This window comes from Sapajus apella, unplaced genomic scaffold, assembly GCF_009761245.1.
Source record: "Sapajus apella isolate SASKATOON/1434 unplaced genomic scaffold, GSC_monkey_1.0 scaffold8, whole genome shotgun sequence".
Classification (NCBI taxonomy): domain Eukaryota; kingdom Metazoa; phylum Chordata; class Mammalia; order Primates; family Cebidae; genus Sapajus; species Sapajus apella.
Window position 1 is genome coordinate 46,344,307 of NW_022436948.1, and position 21,172 is coordinate 46,365,478.

At 36.5% G+C, this 21,172-nt stretch overlaps 1 protein-coding gene across 3 annotated transcripts in view; it reads left to right on the forward strand.

The window, feature by feature from the left end:
* Positions 1–21,172, forward strand: part of CRYBG3 (crystallin beta-gamma domain containing 3) — a 132,613-nt gene that overhangs the window by 77,667 nt on the left and 33,774 nt on the right. For all 3 annotated transcript variants that reach the window (XM_032277218.1, XM_032277219.1, XM_032277220.1), the window contains 6 exons: positions 1,705–1,831; positions 6,354–6,496; positions 6,612–6,738; positions 7,968–8,000; positions 13,518–13,627; positions 16,945–17,071. In XM_032277218.1, coding sequence (XP_032133109.1) covers positions 1,705–1,831; positions 6,354–6,496; positions 6,612–6,738; positions 7,968–8,000; positions 13,518–13,627; positions 16,945–17,071 — 667 coding nt within the window. The remainder of the gene's footprint in view (positions 1–1,704; positions 1,832–6,353; positions 6,497–6,611; positions 6,739–7,967; positions 8,001–13,517; positions 13,628–16,944; positions 17,072–21,172) is intronic.

The window sequence follows — 21,172 nt, forward strand, 5'->3', positions numbered from 1 at the left end:
AAATTATCTGCTAAAATTGTGTGTGATGTGCATTGCTATTCTCTAAGGGTTTTTTTATAGCTATTTTGTAGAACTCCTAAGTAAACATGACTTGTAATGCAGGATACGCACTTTCATTTTTATGTGAAAACTGCAGGAGAAAGATGTGATGTCCCCATTTAAAGAGGAACAGCTGATTATTTTTTCACAACTTCCACCATTTTTTGGTTTTGTTGTTCAGTTTTATCTGTAGGTAGCATGGACCCCATCCTTGTACCATCTTGAAGAATGTGGGGAAGGCAAAGCTAATGCTTCTTAAGGTTTCTTAGATGATACCTACCTTTAAATATATCAGAGGGATATATACATTTAATCTTAATCAAAACTTAGTCTGTTAAGAAAAACTGAATACATAATTATTGGACTGTCATATAATAAATTCATAAATCCTAATCTATCCTTTAAGGTCTTTTATACGTTTTATTTCTTTTCCTATTCAGATATAAATAAAAGCATGTTTTGAGTAGCCACACTTACATAAAAGAAAGCTTAGAATTTACAAGTTGTTTTGTGGAATTTATTTTTATATAATAGTTTAAGAATAAAATAATGTTAGTTGATTTACATATTACAGATATACTGAGATGTATAAATAGGTTTATAGGTTTATTCCAATTCACGTGGACCCTTTGCCCCACTATCATACCTATACTTACAGAAAGGGTAGAGGGAGTAACAATTAATGGCTGTTTGTGCCCTATGAAAACAACTATTTGGAATATTTTCTATATCTTCACAACCACAGTAGGAGTGAAGAAAGAAAAAGCAATAGTAGGCAGCACTCCTAGGCTTTATTTTGTCAAGCTCCTGAATTCCAAAGTTCCCAACCCTGGAGCTCAGAAATAGTCATCCTTGGAGTCAGCACTATGGGAGGGCATCTCAGCCTAACTACACTGTGTGGCTAAAGGCAGATTTGAAAAGGCCAGATTGTTTTATGAGCCTTCTATGCCCACGCTGCATTAGATACCGTGGATTACTTTATAAGTTTTTTGTAAGTAAGTTTCATGGAGGAGCTTAATAACTAATGGTATTTATCAGTATCTTGTACTGATAGTTTTAGATTAGAAGTCAAGAAAGTACAGGACCAACATTTCCCACCTGGAAGTATTTACAGAAGCCCTTGTAAACTAATAGCAGCCCAGTCGAATTTCCTGGTTCCTCTTTGCTAAACCATCTCGTATTTTGTTTTTGAACTGAAGCCTGGTGACAGATTCTCTTGATTTAAACCCTGAATAAATGTTTCATGTAAAAGTCATTCTGTCATTCCAGAATGGCTTAATTAGTAAAATAAAAATGATTACCTTTGGATCTCTATGTAAATTAGTATCCTTTCTTATTGGCTACATACACTTCGTGTTATATTAACTTGGCACACTGTTCTCTGACCACCGTGCGCTGTAGTATAAGTCACACCACAAACATTTAAAAACCATGGCTCTGTTGCAGTTCTATAATTAACCTTTTGTTGGGAAAAGTCTCCAAATTATAAAAATTGATGTATGAAGCACACACCATTTGTCTCTCTTTGTAAATGAAAACAAAACAAATGTGTTGCTTTTAGAATATGGAGATGAACCATTATGAGCTTTATCTTGATTGTCTCTGTTTTGCTTTCTTGACTAGAGTTTTATTAATGGGTCGTTTTGGTATCCCCTCTATTTCTAGGTGGGTTGCCTATGAAAAAGAACATTTTAAAGGCCAGCAGTTTTTGCTTGAAGAAGGAGACTTTGAAGACAGTAATGCTTGTGGTGCATTAAATGGCCCTATCTTGTCTTTCCGGTACTTGCAAGCTGTGAGTTAACTTCCTTATCCTTAATTTTCTACCTTTTAAAAAATCTTTTCACAAAAATTGAACATGACTCCTGATAAAAATTATAAAATATTTCCAACACCAAGAGCATTAACCTGAACTGCCTCTCCAACTTGCCTATTTTTCTTAACTGCCATGATTATTATGGATTTTTTTTTAACATTTCATCCATTGTTCCCATAATCGTTTTCTGAGTACCTTCTTTGTTAGATGCTAGGAGTGGCCAGACTCAGCCCCCACATTCACAGAGCAGGCAGTCTGGTAAGGAAGATAGCACTTATATAAATGTTTGGTATTGTTTGGCTATGATTGTATTAAGTACGAAGTACTCAGAGTCCGCAGCAGAAGGTCAGTTGGAAAAGATGTCGCCTGGCTGAAATTTCAAGTTCAAAAGAGTTAACCATGTGAAGAAGTTCTAGAACAGGGTGAAGGAAAAAGGTAGGTGCCTGTGTAGCAAGAGATTAACACGTTAATGTGTAAAGTCAAGGTTATAAGCTGTTGATTCTCAGCTAGGGGTGATTTTACCCCTCAGGGGGCCTTTGGCAGTATCTGGAGACATTTTGGATTGTCCTCTCTGGAGCAGGGGTGCTACTGACATCTAGAGGGTGGAGGCAGCGGTTGCTGCCAAACTCCTGCAATGTGAAGGACAACCCCAACAACAAACAATTACAGGGTCCCAAATATTAACAGTGCTGAGGTTGAGAAACCCTCATGTAAGCAAAATTCTGGTATGTTTAGGGAAATGTGGTTAAGTTGGGATGTTAGGGAGAACTTTGGAAAGACGGTCTAAAGCCAGATAATGAAGGGCCATATTGAGGAGTTTAGATTTTTTTTTTCTTGAGTTGACCATGAACTGTTGATGGATTTTAGTCCTAGTAAGCATGATTACATTAATGGCTTAGAAAGATCTTTCTGGTGACTGTACCAATGAGTTGGAAATCAATTCTACCTGAAAAAAAAATAGAACAGTCTACTGAATATTGGGCACTGGGATTTCTTGAGCTATAGACAAATAATTTGTGAAGTATTTAGTCCACCGTTCTAACACACAGGGACCATGGATTTTCTTTACTTAGCCATGTCTTACTTGATATCTAAAAGGTAAGCAAGACAGAGCCTTCTTTACACTTTAGATCGTTGTGACCACATACACTGAGGAAATCATGGGTCATGATTCAAAGCACCGCCCACCCAGTATTGAATAATTTAAAATTTTCTCCCAACTTATTTAAGAAAAAGTTGGGTGGGAGTATTGCTAATGCTAGAAATGTTCAGCACTGAATTTGATGGTGTCTTCTAAAGATGACTTTAACTAAAACAAGTATAACAAAAGACCAAAACCCCAGGTCACTGGTTGAAATCCCTCAGTAGTAGAAAATGTGAAAAGTTATAAATACAAGTTATGCAACCACATAGCTAAATAATTAGGAGATATTTGATATAGATAGAGGCTATAATACATAATAGAAAACAGCAGAAATGAACATGTTAATTAATACTGCAAACAAAAGTTTTGGGACTGTACAAAAATGACAGGTTCTTTTTTTAATATATAAGTAAAAATACCCTTCAAGGAATATCTTCTCTTCTACTCTCCTTAAATTAGATTTAAAAAAAATTAAACTATGAGTTGTTACCTCATAGCTAAAGATGTTATTATAATCCTCATAATAATCTTAACATTTTTCAAGTACTTACTAATGGCTTTATATGCATATTTGTACTAACCTTCACAAAGACTATGAATTGGAGACTCTTATGATTCCTATCTTAGAGATACAGAAACTGATGATGTAAGAGGTTAGGCACTGTGCGCAAGTGTAGACTGTGATTTGAGGGCAAGTCTGTCTTACTCTAGATCCCATGTCATATTATCCATTTATTATTGTTCCAAAATGCTTAGACTTAAAAATTATCTTAACAATAAAAAATTGAATTTCATTCAGTCAAAGACTTATTAGCACTTTATTTGTAGCTATAAATATAGGGTCACATTACAGACCAAAATACATATATAATAAATACATGACTTTCAGACACTTTCTCATTTACGTTTAAGTTCACTAAAATACTTTCAGATGAAATATACTAAAAAAATCTACATGTATTTAGACAACATAAAATATGTACATATTGTGAAAATCCTTCAAAAACTTGCTTATCAAATTATACTTAAAAATTGAATATTCCCCAGACATAGCATTTTAATTGGAAAGGAGTTCTTAATGTTCTTGTAGTTATGACAGCCCTCTATGAGATAATACATACAGTTGATGTCAGACATTGTTACCCCGTGCAGAGGCTCAGGTGTCTCCAGCCTGGGGAAGAGTGAAACACTGCATTTAAGATATCCATTGAAGTAATATAAACCACACTAGAGGACATAAAGAAGAGCTGCATAATACAGTTTTCAAATGTCCTGGCTCCAGTGTATGGAACACCCTGGATCTACTAAGTTCAAATACCAGACATGTTCCTCAGGGATAATGTGACGTGTATCATGGAGTGCGTTGGAGAGGACAATCAGAAGTGTGTTCCTAATTCCAAATGAGTCATCCAAATACATCGTAGTTGCATTTTTTTTAGGAGAGGACCAAAAGTAATATAACAGTATTTAGGGGCCAGGGATTAAGTAATTTTTATTCCTTGATGTCCTCAATAACACTTTCTTGGTGTGCTTGCTTTTCCTCAGTTCTATACTAGATTAACTTTATATTTGCTTTTGTTGTGATTTTCAGACTTTAGGCCTCTTTTCAGACCTTTGATGTTAGGTTGGTATGCAGCAGAGACCATTTGTTCTCCTAAATTAATGGATACATGAGATCTCCACCAATGTCTCATATCACATTGCCCTCTGGAGATTGTAATGCAGGGACTCAGCTTTGGGATTTTATGGAATTTAAAAGTAATCAAATTACTGATCCTTATGACTTATCTTTGGGTCTGAAACAATTGCTCAGTAGTGTTCTCTTAATAGTAGGTAGTACTAGCTTTATCCATGTCCCTGCAAAGCTGGAAACCATCATTCTCAGCAAACTGACACAAGAACAGACAACCAAACACCACATGTTCTCACTCATAAGTGGGTGTTGAACAATGAGAACACATGGACACAGGGAGGGGAAACATCGCACACTGGAGCCTGTCAGGGAGTGGGTGGGTAGGGGAGGCATAGTAGAGGGTGGGGGAATAGGAGAGGGATAGCATTAGGAGAAATACCTAACGTAGATGATGGGGTGATGAATCCGGCAAACCACCGTGGCACATGTATGCCTATGTAACCTGCACGTTCTGCACATGTACCCCAGAACTTAAAGTACAATATAAAAAAAAATAGTCGGAAGTACTGTACCTGAGATTTTACTAACTACTAACTTATCCAAGTGCTTTAAAATGTAAAATGGAATACAGTTTTTAAGGTTGTTCCATCAATGTTCCTTATTCTCAAGCAGAAGAGCTACACTTAAATCTAGGTGACTTTGGCAGTTACTTAGTAATCTAATAACCTTATAGGACTTACCCTGGGCTTTGTTCTGTTAGTTTATTAAAAACTCTTAATTATATTTAATAATATTCCACCAAGTGACAGATGAAGTGAAAGGTTTATTAAACCATCTTTTGGACATTTACATAGTGTACAAACTTCACTATTGTAAATAGTGCATTTTTGCATATAAATTGCTCATCATTTAATTCCCTTAGGAGACTTTTCTTAATTCAAAAAGGAATTTCAGGGTCAGAGAGCATGAACAGTTTCTTTTTAGTCTGCTTTTTAAGTCATTTTATAAAATAGATGTTTAATTCTTGTTTCCACCAGCAATATAGTTTGACAAAACTGGACTTTTAGAGCTTTCTTTAAGAAATGAAAGTTGTATCTAATTGTTTAGTTTGAATTTCTTTAATTTACTCATGAAATTAGACATTTGCATATTTATTATTTTCTTTTTCATGAATTGTCTTTGTCTTTTGCCAATTTATCTATTTGAGTCATAGAGATTTTCTAAGATATCTTTGTTTTAAATGTGTTGACTCATTATATGTTTTTTTAAATTTCCTATCATTTAATTTTTTAATGAACATTTTTTGTTAAGCAAATTATATTTTTCCTATTATATTTAAGCTCATAAAATCCTGTCACACATTGCCACAGTACACTATTTATTTACTTTTGTTTCATGTAGTTTTTATTCCTTAGGCACAAATGAGACTAGTTTCCTTTGCAATTAGTGTTGTATATGATAGCCTGTAAGCCCCAGAAATTTACTCACGACTACTTTGTATAAAAGTGTAGTATCTTCCCAACGAAAGTAAATTCAGACTGATTTTTTTCCTTTAAACTACATGGGAGTAATAGCTATAAAATGATTGCAGGGCCATTTAAAATTCTTCTTGGAGTTATTTGTGTGAAAATTACCCCATGAGTATGTGATATTTTGCTAAGATAATAGCAGTCCATAAAACAGAATATGTATGTTTTCCTAAACTTTTCTGTTTCTCCTTTTAGAATTTTATAGAATCTTCTGTCACACTGTTTGAATCTGACCTAGAAAGTGGGAAGTTTATTGACATTACAAATCAGGAAATTTCTGATTTGGAAGAAATTGGCTTTGGCAGTAAAACAAGATCCATTCATGTTAAAAGTGGAGTGTAAGTTGCCCCCTAAACTAAGAACCTTGAGAAATTCTTTGGTATTTAAAATTGTTGTTTGCTTGATTGTATATCACTTCTTCTTCTTTTTTTTTTTTTCTTTTTTCCCTACTAGATGGGTTGCCTACCAGCAAAAGTTCTTCTGTGGAGAACAATACATTTTAGAAAAAGGGAAATACAAATGTTTTTTTGACTGGGGAGGATCAAATAACATAATCATGTCCATACGACCAATCCAACTGGTGAGTGAAGTATGAACATAGCCCATGCTGCGTTACGTAACAGCCTGCAACTGAATATGTGGAAACCGCTTTTTAAAAGGGGGGCTGTTGAATCACGTCATGTGTGTTTATGGAAAGAAAATGCAATATTACTATGAATTTCGATAGAGTCCGTAGAGAGCTAGCAGATAGTAACACATGAATGAGAAGCCCCTGTGATTCGATCCGTTCATTCACTCAACAGCATTTATTTAGTGTCCCTGATGTGTAGGACACTATGCTAATCACCGGCGATAAAGATTAAGACCGTCCGGTTGGTTTTCTGTCTCCTAGGGGAGAAAGATGTATGGACAATAAATCATAGTATGATTAGTGAGAAAATGAAGTGTGAAGGCAGTGCAGGGGAGCAGGAAAGGGAACACTCAGTACCTGGGGAATAGAAGACCTTGCCACAGAAGAGGATGTTTTGGTGACTTGAGTGATAGCTTAAGGGATAAAAGCAATTTTTCCAGGCAGAAAGGGCATTTCACAAACAAGGAATAATGTCCTTATGTGCAGATTCATGAAGCTTCTGTAGAAGAGTGTGGTCAGTTTGGATAATAGCAAATGCTGCAGAACAATGAGTGCCCACGAGACAATGTTCAGAAATTCACACTCCTTCTTTGTAATGGGTACTAGGCCATATTTGTCTTCCAGCTTCAATATTACTCAAAATGAATTAGCTATAAATACTAAAATCATTATAAGAGAATTCAGTAGGTTATTTGAGAGCAATAGCCAGTTCAAAGAGTCTCATAAACAGATCAAACCATCAAAATATTTTTTCAAGCTGGGTGTGGTGGCTGCGGTGGCTCAGGGGTGCAATCCCAGCATTTTGGGTGGCCAAGGTCAAGGATCGCTAAAGCCTAGGAGGTCGAGACAAGCCTGAACGACACAGTGAGACCTCGTCTCTACAAAAAATAAGTAAAAATTAACTGGGTGTTTTGGCACATGACTGTAGTCCCAGCTACTTGGGAGGCTGAGCTGGGAGAATCGCTTGAGCCCTGGAGATCAAGGGTACAGTGAGCTGAAGGTGTGTTACTGCACTCCAGCCTGGACAACATACGAATACCTTGTCTCAAAAAAGAAAAGAAAAAAAAAAAAAAACGAAAAAGAAAAGCAATTTTTTTTCAAAGGATATTTTCAGAACTTTCAAAAAGACAACTAAGATTATGTGATTACAATTTTGAAAATGCTTTAATGTTTTTCAGGAACCACTTGGGATAAATGAACCTCCACATTTGGTACGTTTAAAAATATTCTTATAATTGTTAAATTGTTTACTAAAAGCTTTTATACCCTTTCTATCAAACCTTTCTCTTTTCTGCAGATAACTTTTTTGTCTCTCTGGCAGAGCAGAGTATATTGTACTTGGTACCTATGAGCGGACGAATTCACATCTCTGTCAGTGTGTGCATAGTCTGGGTTTGTCATACTTTCTTTTGTTTTCTCCTGACAGAGCTGTAGCTCCGACCACTTTTTGAACTTCTGCCACTCTTTGTTTCCCATTGCCCATTCTTTCTTCAGCGTCGCATTCTTCATAGAATATTATATTTATCTCTGGAAGAGCAAACTTACCATGGAGAAGTCACTGTCTTAGCATGCTTATTATGTACATGTATTTCTAATACCGACCTCAAATGTTTCTGAGCTAGTGAACTTGAAGCCCTATATTCATTTCTTCTGTATTAATGGTTTGAAGGGGACTGGGCAATACTTTGGAGCCTAACATTTGTTCATTTTCTATTGAGGGCTAGAAATTGTGCCTATTTAACAATTCTAAGTCCATGAGGTCAGTGTTACTCCCAATTATAGACAATAAATCTGAGATTCATAATTTAAGTAAGTTCCATGCACACAACTAGAAGTAGCAAAAGAGACATTTCTAGTGTGGACTGCACTTGACAAAACCACATTTTCAGGGTTTTAAATCAAAGAAAGACATAACCATGATATGAGCAGTACAACTATGGAAGGAAGAGGGGGTGAGAGGCATTGTTTCCTTTGTTTTATTTTAAATTACAAATTCAGAAAAATTATTGTCAGAAAGCCAAATATAGTAATTACTCTTAAATATTTAGCATTTGCTGCCTTTACATAATGCTCAGTGTTTTTCTCTGAATGTATATATTTCCTATCTTCATGTCAGTATTTATTTCAGACCAGCGTACTTTAACCATGTTTACACTCACAGTGCTTTCAGGTTTTATTATTTTCTGATGAGCCAGGCCTACGCGGAACATTTCCTTTGTGAATATAATTGAGTTGTTGTCTTTAGAGACACTTCCTGCCAGATCTTTATTTTGAAGTTTTGAAAACTCCCAACTGTGGATTTTTAAAGTATTTTTTCACATGAATGAAAATAACATGAGTAGATATATGAAAGAAAAGTTATTTCAAGCTGCACATTTTTGATTGCTAAGTACAGATAAAAAGTCCCATTTTTTAAAATCTCTGTTTCTTCTGCTCCTACCTCCTTGTTCTTTTTTTATGGACTTCCTTGTTTGGGGCAGATTGCTGGGAGGATTTTCTTTATAGTGTTTCCAGCCTAACTTGAAGAGAGGAAGCAGCAGAAGACGCCCAGTGAAATCAGCTCCACTTCATTTTTCTGGGTATGGCTCAGTTATTGCGTTGAGAAATAAGCATTTCCGACAGGTATATGATAGCTGGATATTTGGTAACACATTGAACAAAGCTTTCTTTGTTTACCTACTCTCAAAGTCTTATTTTCAGTGGACCAAATTTTCAGACATTTTTCTTGTTTATACTTATTTAAACAAATGAATCTTGGCTGACACACTGGTTCCTTTCAATAACTAGAAAGTATTTTCTCTTCAACAGGCAGTAGTTAAAACAGTCAGATTGGCAATACAGATGCTGTATTCAAACGGGGTACTGATTTTTCCCTCTCTGAGGAGTAAGGAGGAAGTTTCATTTCAGAGCTCAAGTCAGAGAGGGAATTTTTTTATGCTGGTGATTTTAAGGGGAATCTTAAGCAACCTAAGAGGGGAAAAGCCAGAAAGTGTATGTGTATAGGGATTAATATACATTGTGAATGTATGGTGATAAAAATACTGTTGCTGACTGCTCTGGAAATATGTTATGATGAGATATGGCTTATCTGAGATACTGGTGGAACACCTCCTTTTAATTTTATTTTTTGTTTTGAGATTAGGAAAGTTCTGTTTTAATTTTTTGTCTTTATTCCTTCTAAAAAAAATAAGAAGGATACATGTGCAGAACGTGCAGGTTTGTTACATAGGTATATGTGTGCCATGGTGGTTTGCTGCACCTATTGACCCGTCCTCTAAGTTCCCTCCCCTCATCCCCCACTCCCCAGCAGGCCCTGGTGTTTGTTGTTCCCCTCTGTGTGCCCATGTGTTCTCAATGTTCAGCTCCCTCTTATGGGTGAGAACATGCAGAGAACACCACCTTTTAATGAGAAGATTGTTTTTCTCCAAAGGCTGAAGGTTGGTCACTATGTCTAATTAACAACTCAGGATATACAGGATCGCTATAGAGTTCTTCACCATTAGCAAGTGACATTTTATTTTTTTGTTTTCCCCCCAAACAAAACAGAAACCAAAGAGAATATGTATTATCTTCATATTGTCATCATCTCTCTTATTGCAAGTCCTGACTATCTGAAATCTAGTACTAGATTAAATCTTATAACAGTGAATTTAGTTTTCAGAGGAAGTTGTAGTTAGGCATCATTCTCTAGAAATCTAACCAGTTCTCCCCTTTGACTCAGCCAAGTACCTTTTGTTTCCAGAATCTTTTTAAAGTCCATTTCCAGATTTAATTAAAAATTTGGATTTACTTAAATATTGAGCCCCTGTTCCATTTTATACATGATTCTCAACAAGAAAAGCAACTGCCTATTTTTTTATATTGGATATTTTAGCCTCACTGAATTTTAAGGTGATCACAGGATCTGTAATAATTGTTGCTACTGTTTTCATGTGTGGGGGATAGGAAAATGACAGCTTTAGGCAAATACAGTAAGATTCACGAGCAGTTTACTTCTTTGTGGCACTTTAACTAGATCATTTTTATAGGAGCCAAGTCACAACTACTTAGGAAGAATTATTTCAGTAAAGAAAGGCTTTATGATTAATAATGGAAATGAAATCATTGTAGAATATATAACCGATATGAGAAATATATAACACTACCGTATGAGAAAGATGTGATGTAATAGAAGAATGGAAACAAGACTTTTCCTTAATAATCAACATATTTGTATGAGGGAAGCCCAAAGGGCTAGAGAAAGTCTTACTTAGACAGGGATGAAAATTTCTCATAGAAATTATTTTAGTATTGGAGTAAGTAAAATTACATTAAAAATAATGCTGATATTGTAGAATAAGTCAGCACAGCTTCTGTGTTTTGTCAGTTCATTGCACTTTATAATAGTTTGTCATATTATAGATCTATTACCACATATTATTAGCATATACTATAAATGAAAATTACATAGCAAAAAGCATTTCCATAAAATCTTCTTAATAGAGTGGAGATAATTTCTCTCAAATGGTAGTTCTAAGAAGAGCAAACCGCAGGGACACTTTTTTTATTTGCTTCCGTACATTTCCAGTTGGGGAGCTGGTAGGGATTGAGCCATACCTACATGGTACGGGGGATGGGTATAGTTTGCAAAAAAACTCATCTCTCGTTTGTCTGTTTGCCTCAGTATTGAGTTATTTTGTATACTTGTTATCCATGGATCTGTAAAGGAAGCTAACATGGTCGTTTATCCAGCTAGTTTTTCCTAGGACTTAACTTCTCCAAGGGTCTGTCACTTAATTGCACCACGTGTAGAAACTACAAGTTAATTATTATAATCAGTAAGCTCAGAGTTGGTTTCTGTATGGATGCTCCTCAGGACATTATTATGAGAATTGTTCTATTTTGAGGATTGATAAGGTGATCAAAATGCATGTTTTTGTAGAGTTGGTTTAATTCTGGGTGAATCAGACACTATATCTCGTTTAGTAAACTCAGATAAGCATTTAAGCCAGGTTTTAAAGTTTGGACAAAGACTATTTTAACCTATCAAGAGATACTTGATAACATTATTTCTGCATGTATATATGAATTTGAAATAACTTTTCTGGGTATGAAGACTGAGACAAAAAATGGAGGCAGCTGCTATGTATACCATCTGAAATAGGCTTAACTGGCATTATCAGTATTCTAGGATTTGACGTTTCATGGTTTCATTGTGAAAATGTTGAAGTATGAATCTTCAGCTCAGCAGAATACAGTACAATTAATTAAACTGGGAATGCAAGTAGTGAACAAGACAACATGTGTCTCTTCTCATATGGCTTTTCTGACTTTTAGTAAGATAGTGTTTCCATGCAGGAGAAATTTCTCTGTTTTTGGATGTTAAAAATGGTTTGCTTTTTAGCTTCACATTTTATACATCTTTAATGATAATAGATAAAACATGAGACATAAGTATGTCTTGGTTCAGACTTCCTTCCCTTGCTATCCTCTGCATCTTCCAGAAGGACTACAGCAGAAACTTGCTGGATCACGTCTCCTTAAGGCAAGAAGTCCCTTGGTGTTTTAATGCTCCAAATACAGTGTGATTTCCTAATAGGAAGTGGTGTTATGCAAGCCACAGATGGTCAGGGGGAATTACTTTTCTCACCACACTGATTTTGACTGATCTCTGATAACAGATCAAGTAAGGTCAGAGCAGAATGAGATAGCCAAGAAACAGTACTTCTAAGAAAAGGCCTTTTGGAAGACGAGGGAGGTGAACATTGGCTGCTCAGAAAAGCTGTATCCTTGATGACAGCATGAGCAGAAGGCAGGGCGATGCTGCAGATGGTTTGTTAGGATGCGTTCTGTGCCCTAGTGCCGGCCTGTCGGCGCAGGGTGGACCTGTGGGCCATGTTGTTCCAGGTCTCCAGTGTATTATGAAATTTTTGCAGGGCTTTTAATTTTTTTCATTCCTATTGTACATTCAAGCCTACTGGAATTGCAAATTATTATATACCTGGTCTAAAGGGAATTATAGTTGAGATTTCATGGATTTTTTTCGACAAAAAGGACTAAAGTAGAAATGTAATAGTATGTAACTGTAAGCTGTACGTTTAAGGTATTCTTATCAGAAAACCGAAGGCTATAAGCTGAAATACATGACACGGATATCTTGCTTTCTTCACCATAAATCTTCCACTGACCCCGTCATTATTATCTCCTCCGCCACCTGCTCCTGTGCCCTCGTGGGCACTTTTCTTGCTTGCTTATGGGCATGCGCTCGTGCTGTCTTCTCCTCATATTAACTGTGGATCAGGAAGAGCTAGGGAGAGAAGCAGCATACCATGTAGCCTCACACTAACCTAAGCCTCTTTCATGTTTAGCACTAAATTGCTTCTTATTTTATACATCTAGTCTCAACATAGGGCATAATGGTTGTTTGAGAGAATAAAGGACCACATTTTAGTGGAAGAAGGACTCCGATGTACTCTTATAGGTAGAATTGTTTTCTAGGCCTCTGTACCCACAATTTGGTGGAAGAGAGGCAAGAAAAATGATAAACAGTGATATTCCATTCCTGGAAACACGTGGGAAAGCTGGTTTAAGGAGCATATCATCATCCTTAACGTGAATTCGTTGATAAGAGACTAAAAAGGAGTTTACTATCTTGCTGCATTTTATAAATTCATGAAATTAAAGGTTATTTGCTTGTGATCATCTAAGACCATTTTTTAAATTTAGCTGTTGTGTTGTTGCTCTTGTAGCTCAAAGCATTCAGTAAACCAGGGTTCCAAGGTGAATGTTCAGATTTTACACAAGAAACTGCTGATCTGACTTCACTCATGCCATGTTCTTTTAAAGTTCTTCGAGGTTGGTAAGTATGCTTATTAAGTGATTTCTGCTGTTATTTAATAACTAATTTTTAAAATTTATATAAATTTACTTTTTGCATGCACAGTGAAACGTTAAAATTTCTCTTCAACAGACATTGGTTACCTGCTAACTGGTCTATATAAATTTTGCTTAATTTGTATTTTGAGCTATGATAGAATACCGAAAAACAGAATGCCGATTAACCAACTTAGGGAGCATTTTGATTTTGTCTCTCACTGTGATCTTACATTATTTCCTAAATATTTTGAATGTTTATTTTGTATATTTACTGTCTGGCATAGTAGAATGCTATAAAAATACCTGGTGTTTTTATTCAAGTAAGACATATTAATCCTAATTTTTTTAACCTTTTAACAAAGTATGCATTATCCCCATATCACAGATGTGGAAACCAGGTTCAGAGTTAGAGTTTTCCAAGATTATATACCAAATTTCAGACCTGTGATTGCTTTGGGTTTTTTTCTTCTTATCTCTGAATCTAATATTCTTCCAATTGCAACAATATACTATATATTTTTCATATGTATATGAAACTGCATGTGAGTCCCACAGCTAAAATATATTCTACAAATTTTTTATTGTGCTAAAATATTCATAACAAAATTTACCATTTTAACTATTTTTAACCGTATAGTTTGTAGCATCTCTGTGTATCAAACATCTTCCTAATAACCTATCAAAGTCTTTCTTTTCTTCCTTTAAAATATCTTGGGTTTGTCAGTTTTCCTCCCTTCTCCCATGAATCATGAGAGACCTGGGCCTTCTATTTTTCACTTGGAAAAACTTCAGTATGTTAATTACCATGTATTTCCGGGTCATCTTATTTCTAGTTTTTACCCCAAACAAATCATAGTCCAATTATTTGTCCCAAAATCCAGTTTGATATTCTTACTAATGCTTTAATTCCCAGCCATTTTCTAGTACCAGTCCAATCAAGCTCAAACTCTTTCTTTTCCAGACCTTAGCATCAGCTAGCCCCTTTTTCCCTCTCCATTTCCCATCCTATTCTCCGCTCTTCTCATATTCACTTTCCAAAGCCTTACCTGTCCCAGGGGTCAGCAAACTTCAACTATAAGGAATCACATGGTGAATATTTTTTACTTTGCGAGTTCCACAGGCTCTGTCCCAGCAACTCTCAACACTGCTGGTAGATACAGCACAACAGCAGCCGTGCACAAACCAATAGGCACAGCTGTGTTCCAATGAACCATTATTTACGAACATTGACATTTTAATTATATGTAACGTTTCCATGCCATGAAATGGTCTTCTTTTAAATTTTTAAACCCTTTGAAAATGTGAAAACCAGTCTTAGCTTATGGGCTGTTGGAAAACAAGCAGTGGGGCAGACTTGGCCCACGCACGGCAGTTTGCTGACGGCTGCTTCATACCGAAGGCTGGGGGTCTCTGGTAGATCTAGCCAGCAGGTGTTTGTTTAGCCTGTACGCCAAGTTAAAAAAATTTGTATTAATAATACTTATGTTTAGGATATTTTTCAGAAGAAGCTGTTTTCCACCTTTTCTTTAAAAATCAGATGATTTTAAGACTTGGGGAAAGCTTTTGCCTTTGTCAGTACTTGAGTAGATTGCGTATGTGCTTTCCAACCTACCACAGTCACCGCCATTCCCACGTTTTTTCCACCTGTGACACTGCTCATCTGCATTACCTCCGTGGTCTCCTGCAGTTATGGAAGTTTGTGACACCTGCTTAAAAACAATTCAGATATATCCTTTAAGGTTCACTCCACTCCATTCTTTCTGTTAATCTTCTTGATTAACTCTAAATCAAGCAGTCCTTTCCTTCTCCTATTTCCTATAGCTCTTCTGCCTTGAGCCTCCTTGTATTTGTCTTTGTTTATGTACTTAACTCTGAAAAGGAAATGACAGTTTTACAACATTAAAACACATAAAGTAGGGCACTGTGAGTTAAATAGAAATCTGCAACTCTAATAAGAAATATACATACCAACGACCTGAAATAATTTTGTTACTATTATTTGGTTCTGAGTTTCCTCTACACTAAAATAAAAGAAAATATCTTACAAGATTTAGGATCATCGTCTGTTAATGAGAAGCACTGAAGATTTTCTGGAGGAAAATGTATTTTTCTTGACACTGAGTTCTAGGACAAACTAGTCACACATATCTCTTCATGTAGGAAATATACAACAGCAGGATAATAAAAGAAGACAAGAACTATGGGAATTGTGTAAACACCTGGAATGTGTGAGAGACCTGGATCTGAACCCAGTTCCACCATTTTCTAGCGATGTAATTTTAGGCAAAATGGGTCACCTCTCTGAACCTCAGCTTCCTCATCTGTAAAGGATGGGTAATAATAGTACTCACCTCAAAGGAGTCATATAAGGACTAAATAAAATAATGCACTAGCTTTATGCCTGGCACATTAGAAACCTTTGATAAATGTTGACTATAAAATGCCTATTACAGTAGAAGACATGACAGTAAATGATAATGTCACACAGCATTTCTGTGGTTATCCAGAGTTGAACTGGTCTAACAAGAGTACCGTCCTGGTGATCTTAAAATACAGGGCTAGAACTTAACCACACCAAAACTAAATTAGTAACAGCCATTTAATTTTTCCCTTAGGCTTATTCTTTTCAAAAGGGTATGTGTTAGCAATCTTCTGATGAATGCTGTACTGAAGATAGCTCACTATTGAAGATTCTAAGGGGTTTATTTCTTTTTAAAATTTTCCATTAGTTGTCAGATTTGTAGGTGACAGGTTTTATATATTCTTGTGTGATTTTAAAATACCTGTCTTCTATTCTCATCTAAACTAAATACAAAAATTTTTAATTTTTCCCAAAAAGAACTTACAATCTGTTCAGGTCCTTAATAATCACCATAATCTAATCCCAGAGTGCTGTATTGAAAGCACTAAAGAAAAAGAATGTCTTTGGCTTAAAGCAGACGTCGTCTTATTTCAGACTTCCTCTCTATCATTGGGTAGTTTGAGGAACCATGGGAAAATCACCTTTCCTTCCTAATCCTTACTTTTGTTGCCTATAAAATGAGGATGTTCCGAACTCTTAGATTATTAAGGACACTGTGAAATAGTAAATGTAAAGTGCCTCGCCTCATGCCTGGCACATCATAAGCAGTCAGGGAATGACAGTGGTAGCTGGTGTGTGTTTTGTTTTTAAAGGTGGTGTGGTGCTGCTCTGCACTACCTGCTATGCCCTACCCCTACCCCAGTTCCCACAGCATGATAATGAGCCTAAACTGCCAAGTGAATGCCATTTGACTGAATATCTCACTGGTTGGCTTTTAGCTGGCTCCTCTATTACCAAGAAGACATGTTTGTTAATCACTGTGTGTTAGAAGAAGGCCTCTATGCTGACCTTACTTCCTGCGGCTGCCCAGCATCTAAAGTCAAATCTCTCAAGCCCATTGACTATGTAAGTACTTTGCAAAATGCAACTTATGAGACTCCTTTTCTTGTCCAGTTTAATTACCACAGATGATAATATGAAGTTGGAGTCTGAGGCAGGAGAATTGCTTGAACCCAGGAGGCGGAGGTTTGCAGTGAGCCGAGATCGTGCCATTGCACTCCAACCTGGGCAACAAGAGCGAAACTCCATCTCAAAAAAAACAAAAAAATCTCAAAAATATGAATAATTCATCTGTCAATTGTAAAACTGAGGTTCACTCATGAAATCCAACCAAAACGTAATAATGATATTCTACTTTTTTAAAAAAAAGCAGGGATGTAAAACTCAAGAACTAAAACAATATAGACTTCGACTTAACTTCCAGTTTGATACTTTAATCAATTTGAGTGACACTGGCACAGTTACTTGGTTTCCTCATCTGTAAAAATGAAAATAAAAATAACAGTACTTACAAGGCCACTGGGATATTAAATGAGATTGTGCTTCTAAAGTGCACAGCATATGGTGAGTTCTCATTTAAATGTTAGCTGTGAACACCATGGTTGCTATTGTTATACCTGCTTCAGTATAAAAATAACCACTTTATTATTCTAGGTAAGTCACGTGACAGTTTGTCTGCTCCTAAGGTTAACTATGTTACTTTAAGACATGGGCCACCACAGACAGTAATTTCAAACCTTGTTTTGTGGAACCAGGGCTTTTCTGTCTGGTGTGAGCAGAATGGTCTGCGTCACCTTGAGGCCCATATTTATAGAGTAAGTAGGTTTTCCTTTTCACCACATTTATTTAGAATTTAAAATGTGAGAAAAACGATCACAACTCCAGGACATCAATTCTGGGCCCCTGGTCAATAGGATCTGTGCAGAGGAACTACGGAGGATCTGGGATACTTTTAAGATATGTAGTTATGACAGTTACTTGGGGACATGTTTGGTCAGAGCTCGAGTTTTACACAGAGCTGACTGGAAGCTCTACATGACAGTAGTAGTGACTCAGACCTTCCCGTCAGAGCTGACTCCAGGGAAATGGCCGTACTCAGGATCTTTGATCTCAGCCTAAGCAGCGGAGTCCTATTTCACAAGGCATTCCTGGATAGAGTATTCTTGGTATCAGACTAATTATAGAGTCTTGGCCAAGAACAAGAATATAAATAGTGTTCTTGGTCTCTCTCAATGGCTCTGAGATACCAACTTGCAAAGAATAAGTGGCTACTAATACTTCCTGTGGGTTGAAGGAAAACTGGTTAAAAAAAAAAAAAGAACATGTGGTTTGGCAAGTCTGTGCAGGCTTTGATAATGCTGGAAAAGACGTTGGAAGATGGTCCATGTTTACTGGAAAGTAATTTTTTAAAACCGTTTTTGGTGGCCAAATCAGTAGACCGATACTTACTTGGTGTTAACTCTAAAAGCAAAAGATAGAGGCCTAAATTTGAAAGTACCATCTTGAAAGGGTTTTGGACAACTCTTAATTCAGTGAACTAACCTAACAAAATTTCTAGGGAGGGCATTTTAGAAATAGGGTCAGAATTAATGAGTGTTACTATTTTTCTGTGAAGAGGCATAATTCCTTTAGATTCACGAAGTGTAAAATGAAACATTGGGGAGTGAAAAGAAACAGAAAGAAACGTTTTCACGTAAGTCGTCCTGTGCAGTGGCGTGTCTTGTTTTGGTCCTATGGACTCCAGCATAAGCGAAGGTGCCTGTTGGGAAGGACTTGAAATCTAGAGACTTTTCACTTCAAGAATGGTTTAAAGAGTATATTCAGTTTATGTAAGGGTAGCATGTTAGTTATCTTAATGCCTGTTCATAATATATTGAAAATATTTGGAACATCTTTTGCGAAGATGTGTTATGACAGCAGGTTTGCTATTGAAATGGGAGGAGTGTGAGGGAGTTTGGTAATCCTACAGAGACCTGTAGATGGACCATGAGGACACCTCAACAGAGGTCCCAAAGCTTTAAGTTGATCAGATGTAGGGAGATTGATATGTAAACCAGAAGGTCAATTTAGTTTTTTGTAATAAACGGATTCTAGTGACTGGCATGCTCGAGAATTCTGTCCTTGGCATTTTTTCCCCCTCTCTGGAAGAACAAGAGAAACTGAATTAGTCATCAGGAGGTTATTTGTTGAGCATAAGATTTGTGTAAAATAAGGTAGATGTCTTGAGATTAGCCTGTAGGCTAGCATTCCTCTCAAAAGAGAGTTCTCTCACTCTCTAGGTCCCAGTTGCTCACATCCTCCAGAGTCTGTCTCCTTTCCCTGGACAGTGCTAGGTACCCTACCTATTCTGCTTCTCTGATTCATTCTGATTCTTTCTGTGATTCTCCCCGCTATATTCTTACTTAGGAATTGATATGCATTTTTTTTTGTGGATTTCCTAATGTCTATGCCACAATCCAGTGTAATTCTGGATTCATTCCAGGAAATGTTTCTGTGTAATTAAGTTGACATTATATAAGTATGAGCTAATCCTTTGCTTTTGCTTTTTTTAGTTAAAACTTCAGAATTCTAAGGATGTTGCCTGCAGTTGGTATTCCCAGACATGCTATGGCTTGGTGCTTAAGTGTCATAATAGTATAATATTGAGGAGTCTTAAGACTTCATCTTTGTAGAAGATCAGTATATTTTGAAAATGACAGTTTGCTGCTCCAGGCTAACTTCTGTTGGTACAGGTGAAGGTTACATCCTAGAGGGCCACTGACATAATTTGCAGTGTTGCAGTCATTTTACAGTGCATGGAGCTGGGAGCATAGTTCATAGTTCTGCTTGTAACTAATGTGACCTGGCAGATCTCTTAATTTATCTGTGTCTCTGTTGATTTTTCTGTAAAGAAACTGTTAGAACAGGTATTTTCAAATCATGGACAGCCTCCAGTTCTGTTTCAAATAAGTATCCTGGTCATATTTCCAATTGGATATGAAAAAGAATTTATCTGGCTTTAGGATTCACAAGGTCAGAGGGAATAAGATCATGTATTAGCTTTCACAGCAGTCTCCAGAATCTTAATGGTCTAAAACAAATGTTCATTTCATTTTCATATTTTGTCTCAGAAATGGCAAGACAGTTGTTTGGCCCCCACTTTAGGCTTGTGAGTTGGCTTTAGATGCACTTTTTGTATATGGTTTGCACTGGGACCAGGCTAATGGGAGCACCTCCAATTAGGGACATGACTCTTTTCATGGCAGTGGGAAAGCGGGAGCAAGGTCACAATCACAGTGTCACATCTGAAGCTTCTGCTCAGATTCATTTTGTCCATGCACACATCATTGTGTCCACTCACATTCTGTTTCCAAAAGCAAGTCATAGGAACAAGCCTGACGTAAATAGGGCAGGGGCATAGACTCTCACCTGGGCAGGGATGAAGTTGACAAAGTATATTCAAACAGCAATACAATCTACCAGAGATGTATACACTCATAGAGGTGTTCTCTGTCACTAGATTTTGGAGAAAATGAGAGGAGATGCAATTTTAATAATTTCTGCCTGCCACTGTAACAGAGCTAACTTCCTTTAAAAAACTTGAGATGAATTTTTAGTGACAGTCTGGAGGTGGTTTGGTGGCTGTCAAATGAAGTATATGGTAGACAAGTAGAAAAGTCTGCCTCAGAATATGGTCCCCAGTTCTCTTTCAAAATTCATTTAGAATTCTAAAATCATCAAGTAATTTAATATAGGGAGATTTAATCATACTAAGATAGCTTTGTATAATCATTTGAGAAAAATAGTAACAAATTAAGTGGCCTAGAATTAGGAAAGAGAACTAAAACCCAGGGTTTTCATAGGCTCTTCACAGAGATATATATCTGGAAAAATTACATGTCTGATAATATGCCTAAATATCTATCTTAAACCATAGTGGAATGGGTTTCTATTGACTTCTCTTTAAGGTTTTCAGCAGCCTTGGTTTGGTAAGAGTTTGATTGCTTAGCAGTGATTACAAGAAGGCCTTTTAAGATGAAAGAGATTGAATATCACTAATGAAGCTTAACTGTTTGTGGAGGCTGAAACCAAAGCTTTCTATATTTAGAAATAATCACGCTGGGTGTGAAAGGGCAGTAAGGTGATAAAAAGACCTAAGATGATGCTTGGGGCATTAGTGTAGAGTTC